The 15,403-nt window shown below is 46.8% G+C and overlaps 1 protein-coding gene across 1 annotated transcript in view; it reads left to right on the forward strand.

Annotated features, from left to right (window-relative positions):
• The window catches only part of LOC149440235 (dual specificity testis-specific protein kinase 1-like), an 82,721-nt gene extending 67,830 nt beyond the window's left edge, over positions 1-14,891 (forward strand). The window contains exons 6-10 of the mRNA XM_089658869.1: positions 547-628; positions 710-793; positions 2,452-2,541; positions 4,631-4,763; positions 11,441-14,891. Coding sequence (XP_089514995.1) covers positions 547-628; positions 710-793; positions 2,452-2,541; positions 4,631-4,763; positions 11,441-13,050 — 1,999 coding nt within the window. The 3' untranslated portion in view covers positions 13,051-14,891. The remainder of the gene's footprint in view (positions 1-546; positions 629-709; positions 794-2,451; positions 2,542-4,630; positions 4,764-11,440) is intronic.
• The last annotated feature ends 512 nt before the right edge of the window (positions 14,892-15,403 follow it).

Below are 15,403 nucleotides of genomic sequence, written 5' to 3' on the forward strand. Positions count from 1 at the left end.
CTCCCCCCCACAGTGGGGAGATTTCCCTGCAATAGTGTGTCTATGCCCCGCCCACAATGGGGAGATTCCCCCCAGTAGTTTGTCTCTGCCCCTTCCACAATGGGGTGATTCCCCCCAGTAGTTTGTCTCTGCCCCTTCCACAATGGGGTGATTCCCCCCAGTAGTTTGTCTCTGCCCCTTCCACAATGGGGTGATTTCCCCCAGTAGTTGCTGTCTCTGCCCTTCCCACAATGGGGTGATTTCCCCCAGTAGTTGCTGTCTCTGCCCCTCCCACAATGGGGAGATTTTCCTCCAGATGAGTGATACCACCATCTGTCTTTCTATTATCTGGGGCCATTTGATGGAACCGGAAATGTTGGGAGAATCCGGTCATTGGAGTCCCAGAATGATACAAGATGCCAGCAATGGGGTCGATCTGTCAGACCTTCCCGAATTCTCGGTTCTAGGTGGTGTTCGTCTTTAAAAGAGCCTGTAGACCTTTGCGTGGTGCGAATGTTCTGTGATTCTATATGGCCTCCCCTCATCTTCCCGGCCTTTCTCTTCCAGTCAGACGGAACCGCTCACTGTGGTTGGGTCCCCGTATTGGATGGCCCCCGAGGTTCTGCGAGGTGACCTGTACAACGAGAAGGTAATCTCTCGTTATTTATCACATCTGTGAACAGAAGCGGAGTATGACCTCCACTCACCAGGTCTCCTTCTCCTCCACCAGGCTGATGTCTTCTCTTTTGGGATCATATTGTGTGAGATAATCGCCCGGATTCCAGCAGATCCTGACTATCTTCCCCGAACAGAGGTGAGGGCAACCTGAATGAATGTTTCCGTGTGCTCGGTCTTTGAAGACAAGAACCTATCCGTACACACCACCAGGCCCCTGACCTACCATCCATACATAGACCACCAGGCTCCTGTCCTACCATCCATACATAGACCACCAGGCCCCTGTCCTACCATCCATACATAGACCACCAGGCCCCTGTCCTACCATCAATACATAGACCACCAGGCCCCTGTCCTACCATCCATACATAGACCACCAGGCCCCTGTCCTACCATCCATACATAGACCACCAGGCCCCTGTCCTACCATCCATACATAGACCACCAGGCCCCTGTCCTACCATCCATACATAGACCACCAGGCCCCTGTCCTACCATCCATACACATCACCAGGCCCCTGTCCTACCGTCCATACACATCACCAGGCCCCTTGTCCTACTGTCCATACATAGACCACTAGGCTTCTGTCCTACCATCCATACACATCACCAGACCCCTTGTCCTACTGTCCATACATAGACCACTAGGCTTCTGTCCTACCATCCATACACATCACCATGCCCCTGTCCTACCGTCCATACCTAGATCGCCAGACTCCTATCCTACCGTCCATACCTAGATCGCCAGACCCCTGTCCTACCGTCTATACCTAGATCGCCAGACCCCTGTCCTACCGTCCATACCTAGATCGCCAGACCCCTGTCCTACCGCCCATACCTAGATCGCCAGACCCCTGTCCTACCGTCCATACCTAGATCGCCAGACCCCTGTCCTACCGTCCATACCTAGATCGCCAGACCCCTGTCCTACCGTCCATACCTAGATCGCCAGACCCCTGTCCTACCGTCCATACCTAGATCGCCAGACCCCTGTCCTACCGTCCATACCTAGATCGCCAGACCCCTGTCCTACCGTCCATACCTAGATCGCCAGACCCCTGTCCTACCGTGCATACCTAGATCGCCAGACCCCTGTCCTACCGTCCATACCTAGATCGCCAGACCCCTGTCCTACCGTCCATACCTAGATCGCCAGACCCCTGTCCTACCGTCCATACCTAGATCGCCAGACCCCTGTCCTACCGTCCATACCTGGATCGCTAAACTCCTTACGGTTATGGTTTAGGGATTTTTTTTCTTTCTTGTAAAGTGATAAGATAAATTTCATTGTTCAGGTTATAGAGGACTTCTACTGTGGAAGATGCACTCGAAAATAAAGACAAGGACTGGACATCAGTATTTTCTGTGGTCTTGTCTTGGTCTATTCTGTTACTGACTTACCATGCCTTGTTCTGCAGTGTGCAGGGCTTTGCTTCTTCATGTCAGAGCTGCCCTCCCAGTGGGGGAAGATGCAGGAGATGTGGGGGAAGCACAGGTTCACAGATTGAATGAAGCAGAGGCAGAGAGATCATTGCACTGCAGGTCTTCAGGTATAACTTCCTCTCCGACAAGGAGAACACTGAGTGGCATCACCAATCTCTCTCCATATATGGTGAGACTAGCAGTCAGAGGCAACCAGTGAAGCAATTTCACAACCCTCAGGGGATGCTCCTGTCTGGCTCCATTCCCAGTAAATGATGGCTAAGGCCAGATCACAGATGGTGTGTTTTTTCTGCACGTGGTCAGGGTGTTGTGGTGTTTTGTTCTCCTATCTCATTGTGTCTCTCCCGGCAGGATTTTGGTCTGGATATCAAGTCATTTCGGGAGATGGTGCAGCCGGACTGTCCCCCTGCCTTCCTCCAGCTGGCCTTCCATTGTTGTTGGGTAAAAGCCTCTATGTCTATAAATTGTGATGATATGAAGGGGACTGTACCTGGATATGCCATTGTAGCACCTTACTGGACATTGTACTTTTGTATTTACTGCCTAGTCTTTACCTGTTTAATCCTCCCTTGTTTAGACATCCAAAAGCCCTGAGACTCCTGCTGGGTGCCGATATCTTGGATGTGATGTCAGCAGATTTGGGTTGGCACTCTACAGTAGCCTTTCTCAACCCTTTTACCCCAGGGGAACCCCTAAAATAATTTTAAGGCCTTCAGTTATCCTTACCAAAACCAATTAATAAGGGTCAATGGGAAAAATGCCTTTAACTATGGTTAGTTGGAAGTTGACTTTGGTCCCAGGACTATGTAGGCCCCATCAAAAAGGAGGTCAATTTACCAAAGTTCAAGGAGCCCTAGGGTTCCCCTGTTTGAGAATGACTGCTCTATAGTATTTTTTTTCACTCCTGTGGTGGATCAGTTTTCAGCGGGCAGTTAACAGGCAGCTAAGAGGCAATATATTGCCTTCTCACTATCTTAAAACTGAAAAGATCAAACCACTGTGCCGTAGCCGCATGCATGGCGGTTGCCGTGCGCCCCCATTTATTTGGGTTTAATGTTTGCCGCAACTTGTGTACAGCCTTGTGTAGATGCATGTTCCTCTTTAGGTGGGTGGCTGTGCTGGTGGTGGTATTGGGCAGTTAGACTGCAGCTCAACTGCCTGTTTTGATCGCCTCCTGGCTGCCCATGTGAACAAGACCTATCCTGACAATCCCGTCAAACAGGCTTCATACAGTTTTGCACTGTTTTGCACTCACTGGGATAGCAGGCTTTCCAATCCCCAAGGCCACAAAGCAGCACAGTCCCTCCAACATGCTTCACAGTTGTGATACATTTTTGGATATTTCTCCTGCTTTACGTCTTCCAGACAGTCCAACTTGTTTTCCTACCCCCACATAGTATTGTCCCTGAAGAATTGGGTTGTCTCTCCAACATAATATTGTCCCTGAAGAATTTGGTCCCCTTCTCCACAGAACATTGTTTGAGCATAATTGGGTTCCTTGCCCCAGAAAACATTGTCCCAGAAGAATTGGGTTCCCTTTCCCTCATAATATTCTCCCAGAAGAATTGGTTCTGCTTCCCCAAAGAACTGTGTTTATGCAGAATTGGGTCCATTTCCTCAGAGAACATTGTTTCAGAAGAATTGAGTCCTTTTTCCCCACAGAACATTATCCCAGAGGATGTGGATCCCCCTCCCTCACAGAACATTGAGCAGAATTGGGTTCCCTGCCCCAAAGAACATTGTTTCATAGGAATTGGGTTTCCTGCCCCAGAGAACATTGTTTCAGAGGAATTGGGTCCCCTTCCCAATAGATCATTGCTCCAGAATTGGGTCCTCTTCTCATAATATTGTCCCAGAAGAATTGGGTCCCCTTCCACACAGAGCATTTCTTTGGCAGAATTAGGCCCCTTTCTCCTGAGAACATTGTCCCAGAAGAATTGGGTTCCCTCCCCCTCATAATATTGTCCCAAAATAATTGGGTTTCCTTCCCCACAGAAGATTTTATGAGTAGAATTGGGTCCCTTGCCCCACAGAACGTTGTCCCAGAAGAATAGGGTCCACAGTTCAATGTCTGAGATGAATTGGGTCCCAACCCTTCACAGATCCTTGTCTCAAACGAATGGGGTCCCCCATTCTACAGAACCTTGTTGCAGAAAGATTGGGTCCAACTCCCCTAGGAACATTGGGTCCCCTCCCTCCACAGATCATTGAGAAGAATGGGGTCCCCTATCCTGCAGAACATTGTTCCAGAAGATTTGGGTTCCCTCACACCACCCAGCACACTGATTTAGCTGTCAGATGACAACTCTTGGTCACAGCTTCTCATTGGGTGCCAGTGGGACTGACTTCTGATTATATGACCTCTGTGAGAACCAATCACAGTAGTCACGTGGTATAGAAGCCCCGCCTTCAGGCATTAAAGTCCACCAGGCTGCGTGAAGGGGTTGAATAATCTGGTCTTGTGTAATCATCATATGTGGTTCTCTTTAAATGTTCTGTTGAAGGTGACACACTTTCTGTTCCCCCGTAGATGGCACCTGACTCCAGGCCGTCCTTCTGTGAGGTGAGTCTGCGACTTGAAGACATCCTGGATGGGATGGATGTGATGAAGACTCCATGCAGAAGCCGGAAGGACGTGTCGGAGTTGATAACCCCGGGCAGCAGTAAGTGTGCCGATGTGGGCAGATAACGGCTCCTGATTGGTCTCTTGTCAGTGAAGGGAACCAACTTTACATTTTATGCAATATAAGTATATTCACAATATATGTATAAAAGTAGTTGTTTCCTGGAGGATCAGTACTCACAATGGAGAACCCTTCCTGTACGGATGCCAGAATTTCTTTCTCATCCATTGAGGAACACAGAAATTCAGAAATTGTTGGGTTTTCCTACTGCGTACAGGAAGGTTCGGAAACTGGCATCCCAAGATAAGCCCTCCCACCCCCAGCATTACTCCCATTTTTTGCTAATGTCTGGGGAAGATGAAGTCCTTTTTTCGGCTCTGCTGAGAAATGCGTAGCCTATCATGGGTCTTTCTTTCTTTTCAGTTTTATTTATGAACTCTGCTACTATTGATTCCTTACTATGTCGATGCTTGAGCTGGTCTTCCCGCGGTAGCTTTCTAAATTGATCTTTCCGAAGCCTTACTTTGATGTGCCAGGACTCCGTTGGACTAGGCATTATGGGTCTAGTCCAAAAGTGGTCTTTGGGCACTGGGTTTCACGTCTGGGCTTTCCAGAAGTTTGCTACGTGCTTTTCTTTAAGGATTCTACTGATGAGCAGTAGAGCACTTTCCAGGTCCAGAGCTGAGACATTGCCTCAACATTTTCCCTGTCTCTGAAGATTTACTTAGTTGAGTTGGCTGTTGAGGCTGAGCACTGGAAGCTGCCTCATTAGTGGCATTACCGGGAGCCTTTTCAAATTCCCCACTACTGTCAGCCGTAATGCAGAAGGGATTAACGTTGAGGGTATGTCAATGCTTGAGCTGGTCTGTACGCGGTAGCTTTCTAAATTGATCTTTCCGAAGCCTTACTTTGATGTGCCAGGACTCCGTTGGACTTGGCATTATGGGTCTAGTCCAAAAGTGGTCTTTGGGCACTGGGTTTCACTTGTGGGCTTTCCAGAAGTTTGCTAAATGCTTTCCTTTAAGGACTCTACTGATGAGCAGTAGAGCACTTTCCAGGTCCAGAGCTGTGACATTGCCTCAACATTTTCCCTGTCTCTGAAGATTTACTTAGTTGAGTAGGCTGTTGAGGCTGAGCACTGGAAGCTGCCTCATTAGTGGCATTACCGGGAGCCTTTTCAAATTCCCCACTACTGTCAGCCGTAACGCAGAAGGGATTAACGTTGTGGGAATGCTCGCATGCTCCTTTCAGTCATTCAGCATAGAGGAAGCATTGATCCATTGCTGCTCCTGCTTTGTAAAAGCAGTACGTGGAATTCCAATCTTCAGGTCTTTCCTACCGCCCACATACTATGACCCTGGTCACCTCCGGTCATCAGCACCAGCTGCCTGGGTTTAAGACTACCCGAGGCCTTCATAACTTGAGGCTACTTGCGTTTCTACCACATGGTCACAACATGTCTGTATCCAGACAAAAGAGGGGGCAATCCTCCTGCAACCGATGTCCTCAGCCCATACTCTGCTGATGGTTCCCAGTTTAATCGCTCGGTACCTCTGAGGACATTATGACTGCAATCTGAAATCCAGTGCCCCTATGGTTATTCCGATTACCTCACTTGAGTTTGCTTTAGCTCCATTGGGTGAGGTCAAGTTCACTAGTTTATCATCAGGGGCGTCTTGCAGTCATACAAGACTTTGCGGCCAAATGCGTTTCATTCCTCAAAAATTTTGACCGCAGAGGCTCTAGGCACGCTTCCATGTTTTTCCCTGCAGAGTCTATTCCTACTGTAGCTGAGGCCTTAGAACAGGCTGGGCCACCAGTTGCAGTGATTATCTCTGACTCCGACTCCGAGTCCACACAGTAAGGAGGTTGTATGAAGTTACATGAGGTTGTTTGGACCCTTATTGTTGTAGTATTGTAAGTACAACCTTGCATCTGGAGAAAAAAAATATTTTAAAGGAGGGATGCCAACTGCTCATCAGTAGAATCCTTCAAGAAAAGCATGCCCTCCACAGGTTTAGTGGTTTTCTTGTTAAGGTGGGTCAGTGGAAGAACCCCAGTGGGCAAAGATCACCGTTTTGACAAATTCCCTCTCAAAGGAAAAATGTTCCAACACACTCAAGTGGGGCTCAGTACCCTTTTATGGGTATTGGGCCCCACTACAACCACTATTCGAGGTATTTGAGATTAGATATGAAGAGCCGGCTACTCGTCTTCTTGAATTGATATCTTTTTTAGGACAAGTAAGGTGTACAGGTACAATGGCTTACGCGTTTAGGCAATAAAGGCTATGACTAAGGCTTGTTGCCGAAATGCATAAGGCATTTTAACTGTACACTTGTTCTAATAAAGATAAATATTCGGGAGGAGAAATAGCCAGCTCTTCATATCTGTTCTCAAGTTGTGACTGTGTTGGGAGGACACATAGAGCCAGAGCACCGACAGTCTGCCTCTTTGGGGGATTTACCTGGGCGTAACATCTCTCTTCTCACTATTCGAGGTATTCGCCTATGCAGACTGGAAGCTCCTTGAAGGATATTTGGCACCATTAGCGTGTGTTTGACACATTCCCTCTCAAAGGGAAAACATTCTAATGCGCACATCACCCCCATACTTAAAAAGCCCTCCCTGGACCCCAGTGACCCGAACAACCTCAGACCCATCTCCCTGCTCCCATTCACATCCAAAATCCTTGAGCGCTTAGTCTACACTCGCCTAAGCTCTCACCTCAACGACAACAAGCTCCTCGATCCCCTACAGTCCGACTTCCGTCCCCTACACTCCACCGAAACCACCTTACTCAAACTCTCCAACGACCTTCTAACCGCCAAAGCTAATGGACACTATTCAGTGCTCCTAGTCCTCGACCTCTCCGCAGCCTTCGACACAATTGACCACCCCCTCCTCCTCAAAAGACTACACTCCTTCGGTCTCAGAGATTCCGCTCTCTCTTGGCTGTCATCCTACCTGTCACAGCGCTCTTTCAGCATTACCTATAATGCTACCACCTCCCCCTCACTCCCCCTCTCTGTTGGGGTCCCTCAAGGCTCTGTCCTCGGGCCCCTTCTCTTCTCCATCTACACCTCCTCCCTTAGTCAACTCATACACTCTCACGACTTCAACTATCACCTCTATGTCGACAATACACAAATCTATCTCTCAACCCCCCACCTCACCCCCTCGGTCTCCGCCTGAATCACAAACCTACTGAACGACATATCAGATTGGATGTCGCTCCACTTCCTTAAACTGAACCTCTCCAAAACCGAGCTCCTAGTCTTCCCCCCAGCCCGGACACCCCCCCCCCCCATTGACTTCTCCATCATGTCCAACAATGCCACTATCAGGCTCGCCCCGCAGGCCAGAGTACTTGGTGTCATTCTGGACTCCAACCTATCTTTCCAGCCCCAAGTCCAATCACTAACTCATGCAGACTCCACCTCCGCAACATCGCCAAAATCCGCACGTTCCTAACCCCAGAAACCACTAAACAGCTCATCCACTCCCTCATCATATTACGACTCGACTACTGCAACTCCCTCCTCACTGGCCTGCCTCGCCACAGGCTATCCCCACTTCAGTCGATCCTGAATACGGCAGCCAGACTCCCCTACTTTACCAACCGCTCCGTTTCCGCCACCTCCCTCTGCCAATCCCTCCACTGGCTTCTGATTGCCCAACGGGTCCTCGAACCCCTCGTGTATTGCATTGTATTGTTGTTCTGTCGCATGTTCTGTCTCCCATTGTAATGTACAGCGCTGAGCAAACCGGTGGCGCTTTATAAATACTGTATAATAATAACAATAACGGTGATCTTTGCCCACTGGGGTTCTGCCACTGTCCCACCTTAACAGGAAAACCACTAAACCTGTAGAGGGCATACTTTTCTTTGAGGATCCTACTGATGACCAGTTGGCATCCCTCCTTTTTTAACCCCATTTTTTTGGTTTTCCTCTGGTAAGTTCTGCATTTGCTGTGTCCATAATTTGGCAAGCTGTGGAAGAATTGGTTAGATCCCTTGATAAGGATCTATCCACTGCTGGATCTGATCTCCTCAGGATTCAGGTTTGGCAATGATCACCTTTAGGCAAAGGGAACCAAAATGGTTTCTTGCTTCTAAGGTCCAGAGCATGTCTTTCTTCAGTGCCTGTCATCATCCGACAGGGAGTTACCCCACTTTCCTTCATTGCAGAAGCTTTGGGCACTGGAGGGGCTTCCTCTCAGATACATCTCCCTTTCTCCAATCTGTTCTCAGTCTGCTTCATCCCAATTCCCCACATTTTTGGCTCTAGTTCCTGAGCAGTCTGTAATGCAATAATTAAGTCTTTTCTATCAGGTCATCAGTTGGTATTCTTCTCCCCATAGGGGTTGTGCCTCATTGGAGAATAATTTCTGAGGAACGTTTTTCTGGTGCTCCAGAATAGATGATTCTTACTGCATCGTGAGGCATGTCTCCTGGTTTAGATTTCATTGGACACCATCTAGGTGCTTTTGTATCATCACGACTGAGAAGAAATTCAGGTCCTACTTGCGGCAGGAGAGGTTCCTGCACCTAGGTGTGCCTCAGACCTTGCAAAGCAAGTGAAGAATATCGGCAGAGGGCTGTCCATGAATTGTCAACAGACAATACACACTAGTCTCTTGCAGGCATCCTCGGACAGGAACAAGGAATGCTTTTATGACTTTAAGGGCTGATCCACATCCACGTCGTCTTTCTTTGATTGATTGGTAGTCACACAAGGACAGTTCTTCAGATCCTTTGCCTAGTTTTGCCTTCAGCCAGGCAAACGTGCTTTTCTCTACTTTTAAGATTTATGTTCCTTGCTCTATGGATTCTGTTGCATTGTTGAATATGGGGCATCAAGAGAATTCCTAGAAATATGCCTTGAGGTCAGGGAATAGGCAGTGTTAGGGATCCAGGTATGACCAGAAATGTGTGGACTGACACAGGGAAGTAGCAGGCTTCAGGAACACAGGCGTAGCCAGGCTGGAGAGGTGGAATGGTCAGGCAGGCCGTAAGGTACTGTCAGGTGCCGCCTGGCAGTGTCTCTAGCAGCCCACAGCACGGATTTCCTCAGGGCGTGGGGTCTAAGTCCCAGTCTGCAATTCACCAGGGCCCCTGATGGTGGGGATGGACTTGGTGCAGACTGGAACCAGGTCGTGACCCCTGAGTGCGTCCGGCTGTGGTAGAGAGTACTGGCAGGGGAGTGCAGGAACGGAGTGTGATGGGAAGAGGCAGGCAGACTTACTAAAGGTGATCCGTGTGGGATGGATGGATCGTCGGGTGAAGTAAGCGTAGTCAGACAGGCCGGGTCGGTATCGTGCGGGCAGCGTGGTACAGGAGGAGCAAGCAGAGAATGGTTGGGATCACAAGCCAGGTTCAGCAGGTAGCGGGCAGCGCGATACCAAGGATCAGGCAGAAGGATGGTCAGGCAAGCCAGGGGTTCAACAGGAGACGGTCAGCAGAGGTCAGGATCAAAGCAGGGTCAGCAACAAGGCAGGAACACAGGATACCAGGTACAGGGGCTCATGAGAAACATACACCAAGGCCCAGATCACAGGCCTGGTCATTCCTTAAATACACCTCCTGCAATCAGCCCCAGGTGTTGGCTGACTACAGGAGTGAGCTTCTGGCTGCTGAGAGCACCCGCTGGTCAGCCCTGGTACTGCAGCCCACACGGCAGGTGAGTCCCACCACCAGTGCTGAGTCCATTCCTGACAGGCAGGTTTGTGCTTTAGCAATATTCCTTTGGGGTTGTCCAGAAGCATCTGTTAGATTCCAGAGAGGATGTAGTGGCTTCATTCTCGGTTTTATCTGGCTGCATCCAACTCACTGGTCTGTGGCTAAGGACTAACCTCTGTCTCTTGTCAAACTTTGTTTTGGTGCTTCCTATGCACCCTACCACCTTCAATGATATTGAGTTCTCTGGCAGACTATACCTTATTCAGGATTTTTCCAGGAAAGTCTCACTTTGCGGGTTGATTGTCCGGCTAGACCATCTCTTTTAGACAACAGGTTCTTGTCCTTGACCCCACTCATCATTTACCACATCAGGTTGTCAGTCTTTTCTTTTCTACATAGGAAATTGTTTTTGTTCCACCTGTTTTTGGTGAATTCTGGTTCTTTAGCTTCTAGCTTGTTTCAGGTTTTTGTGTTCCCTTCCATGAGAAGTCATTCGTTTCTGGTGGTGTCATTTTCTGTCTGGTCTTGAGCAGCAAGTTGATTTTCCATGTTGTCCTTGTCGTAATGTTGGCAGGTTCCCATATCTGGAGTCATCTGCTATCCGTTTCAGACAATGGCAGCTCTTTGACTGCAGGCAGTCCCCGGTTTTGTTGGGCCTGTTGCTTTGGATGTCCCAACGAGATCTGAATTCCTGTGTCCCTAAATGGACGAGAAGGAAAATAGGGTTTTTGTACTTCTACCAAATCAGTCTCTTGGGGTGTATTGAAGGCCACAGGTCCCATCCCCCTGTGTTATGATCATTCTACTAGTGCGGCTTGCTACACACTGAGGTATGTTGTCCTGTAGGTGGCAGTATATAACCCAACAGTATCTGAATTCCTGTGTTCCTCAGTGGCCTCCAAGTAAAGGTTTTTTTTTTTTTCTATCATACACAACTAATGTTTTCTTTTTGAGTTTTGTAATAAAATTGTATTAACAGTATTATTTGTTTTGAAGCAGTGACTATAATTTATTTCCTTTTTTTGTTTATTAGGTGAAAGGAGACCTTCGTTGCTCTCAGATAATCAGGAACGGTCCTGGGATCTTCCAACACCCCCTGATCAGCGCTTGTCCCGCAGCCAGTCTGACATGTTCTCTCCACAGCCACCTCTCTTACTGCGCTCTCAGGATCTATACAATGACCTCTTGCATGACACTCCTGCCCGCATTAACCCTTTCTCGCAGAGAGAAGACCTCAAGGGTGGAAGAATTAAGCTTTACGACACACCAAGCAAATCAGTCATTTCATTGACATTTGACCTTCCACCTCCACTGACTTACCAGACCAGCAGTCCGATCACCCCCGAACCCATGGTGGATGCCCAGTGTGATTTCTCAGAGATGATGGGCAGACCAAGACGCTGTCGCTCTCTTCCATCCTCTCCTGAGATAGTGCGAAGAGGAAGTCTTTGTCCCGTCACCACCCCTGTACAGAGAGGTCTCCACTGTACAGGGGAAAGTTTTGATGCTGATGTCAATTCTGTACAAACAGATGGAAGCAATAGGACAGTCAATGGGTTCTTACAGAATGATTTTCAGACCTCAGTGGAGAATCCCCCAAAAAATCTGCTACAAAGTCTAAATTCTGCAAGAAATATGGAATCTGGTGGGGTCACAGAATCTCTGCTCGATAAAGAATGGACATTGAACGCGAGCACTGATGCATGTGGCCAGGAAGTGAGACAGTTTGATGGGGCTCTCATAGACTACATGAAAGAGGAGTCCACAGAAAGGAAAGCCCTACATCCGAACAGTGAACAGTTAGCAAAAAACACTAGTCCCCCAAGTACTGATGACCTGAAGGAAAAAGAATCTGCAGAGAACTCTATTAGTGTTTCAGACTGGGAGGTCAAAGCTTTATCCCCAAATCTTCACCCTCATGGAACGAAGAGTCAGCCGGGAGGTCCAGAGATCCCAAAGTCTCATGAGAGTTCAAAGGACTGGAACCAACGGTGGAAACCTAATAGGACAATGTCAGTAGAAAATGCGGAACTTGAGCGGCCCGAGATTGCAGAGCCCATGGATTGTTCAAGCAGTCCGGAGAGCACAGAAGAGAACACTTTTTGTAGGAGGCTGCCGCAGGTTCGGGCCAATGGATCACTTCCCACTCGCCTGACTCCTCCTCACTCTTCATCGTCTTCTACACCATCGTCTTCCCGTTCCCCTTCTCCCCCTGTAAGCACATGGCAGCAGGAACCACCAGGTGTCCCCAACAGGATAAGTCTTTCGGACAATAACAATGTAGTCCGCAGCAAACCCATCGGATGGGTTGGCTTGCTGCATCCTCATCCTTTGGGTTCAATGGAGGGCAGCCTATGGGAGGGTAGCTTGCCAGGCCTGGGGTGTGAAGGAGCTGAGAGCGGAAGCATGGCTCCTCTGCATGCTTCCTCCAGTTCAGTCCTGGACCATGAAGAGACAGTGTCCTGTCCTGCCTGCTGCCTAGGGAGCTTCAGCTTCATATCAGTGTGTCGACGTTCACCTCCAGACACCTCCCGCTATCAAAACCTGAACTGTGAGTCGAGTCGTGGCCTCATCCACACAGCGCCGCGGCTTGGCACTCCCAGACCAGGTCCAAGCAGGAAGCTGCCAGAAGCGCAGACTTAGCGATTCCAAGTTCTGTAGCTTTCGGAAAGTCTTCTGATGCACGGGACACTTTGTGGGGGCTTTGTTTACAAACATGGAGCCGCTGTGATGGTTATGTCCAAGTCCATGCGTTCTTTTTGCTCCGAGTTTGCACTTGCAGCTTTGGCCGACTACTGGCGCGAGCTACGTAATACTAATTAATGTTTTTGTTGAAAGAAAAAATTTTTACGCGTTGATGCACAAGCATGGCTACAATTTAGGGGCCCTTTATGAATGAGATAGAAGAAGACTCTGTTGATGAGTTTAACTACCAGCAAGGCACAAGCAGCTCTGCTCTCCTTCCTTCCTTCTGTATAACGTGTCGTGTCTGTCCAGCCGTGGGAGACTCAGAAAGGTCTAATTAAGGAACCCTTTAAATGGACGTATCCAATGCTGCCCTTCCATTGTAATGACGTTTTATGACTCCTGCTTGATGAGCAGTAAATGGTCATTCTTAGAGGTTTTGTGGTCATACCTGGGCCACGTCACATCTCACCTATCAGTGCCACCTCACATGCCTTGCCAAGGCTTTCATTTTGCATTACCAGTACTCCCTTGCTCCCACCACTACATCCTAACTAGCTATTGGCCTTCAGCCAGAGTGACTTTTATGGGTAACTGAAGTTGAATTTTGTTTGCCAAAGGGAAAACTTTTTAGAAAGTTTTGAACTGAGTGGGGAAAGATTAGAGTCCCTGTCCCTGTTTGCACTATCTGGGGGTATCATTAGACAGATTTCCCCTAACTTCCTGACCTGCCGAAAGCCAGGTAAGGAAAATCTGCGAAAGGGACAGATTTTTGGCAATTACAAATTCCGAGCACAAAATGAAAGGTCTAGAAGTCCAAAGACTTCTAATGTTGATATTGGTTCACAACAAGAAACACCAACGCGTTTCATCACTCAGATATCTCCCTGCTTCTGTAAGCTAGACCTATGAATACCTAAGTCATCTTCATATTTATGTATCATCTGAACGTGCCAAAAAAAGGTCCAAGAGTTCAAGGTCTTCTAATATTGATATTGGATTACAAAAGATAACAAGAAACACCAATGCGTTTCAGCACTCAAATATCTCCCCTTCTATAAAATAGATATAGGAATACCTATGTCGTCTTAATTCAGATTTATGTATTATCTGAGAGAGCCAAAGGAAAGGTCCAAGAGTCCAAGGTCTTCTAATATTGATATTGGATTTCAACAAGATAAAAATAAACACCATGCATTTCAGCACTCAAATATCTATAAAATACATAAATATCAATTAAGATGACATAGGTATTCATAGATCTATTTTATAGAAGGGGACGAGATATTTGAGTGCTGAAACGCGTTGGTGTTTCTTGTGATCTCGTTGTAAACCAATATCAATATTAGTAGACCTTGGACCTTTTGTTTGGCTCTCTCAGATGATATGAATTAAAACAACATAGGTATTCATATATCATCTGAGAGTGCCAAAAAAAGGTCTGAGTCCAAAGTCTTCTAATATTGATATTAGGTTACAACAAGATCACAAGAAACACCGACGCGTTTCAGCATTCAAATATCCCCCCTCCTTTTATAAAATAGATATATGGATACCTATGTTGGCCTAATTTATATTGATGTATATCAATTTAATTATTGGGGTGTATCACCCTGATACGAATACAACCCTAATAGTGTATTCATATATCAAATTTTATAGCCCCGTAGAACGGGGAAATGTTTGAGACCCTAAAAACGAAAAACGCATTGGCTGTTTTGTGTTCTCTTGTTAACCAATATAAGTATTAAAAGACTAGGGATTCCAACATGGAAGAAAAATATATGTGTAGCATTTCAAATATATGGCAATATATTTGGGAAGAATATTTTGGCCATATTTTATATTATATATATATATATATAGATAGATAGATAGATAGATATAGAGAGAGAGAGAACATGGCCAAAACTTAAATTATATATATATAAAGTTTTGGCCATGTCCTCCCTCTCTCTCTCTCTCTCTCTCTCTCTCTCTCTCTCTCTCTCTCTCTCTATCTATATATATATATATATATATATATATTTTGGCCAAAATTAAAAAAAAAAAAAATATATATATATATATATTTCAATTTTGGCCATTATATATAGATATTATACTCTGCATGTTGAAATGCGTTTTTATCACAAAATATATGAAAAATATTTTTAAAAATACATTTCAGATATACTGTATGTCTTTTTAAAAATACAAATCTACATTTTTGGAATGCATGTACAAATATATCTAAAAATATAAGTTAAAATGACTTATTTTTTTATATTTTAAAAAAAATCTGAAGAATATATTTAAAAAATTTTTTTTT

Source organism: Staurois parvus, unplaced genomic scaffold (genome assembly GCF_062004578.1).
Source record: "Staurois parvus isolate SC_StPar_1 unplaced genomic scaffold, SC_StPar_1.0 ptg001108l, whole genome shotgun sequence".
NCBI lineage: Eukaryota > Metazoa > Chordata > Amphibia > Anura > Ranidae > Staurois > Staurois parvus.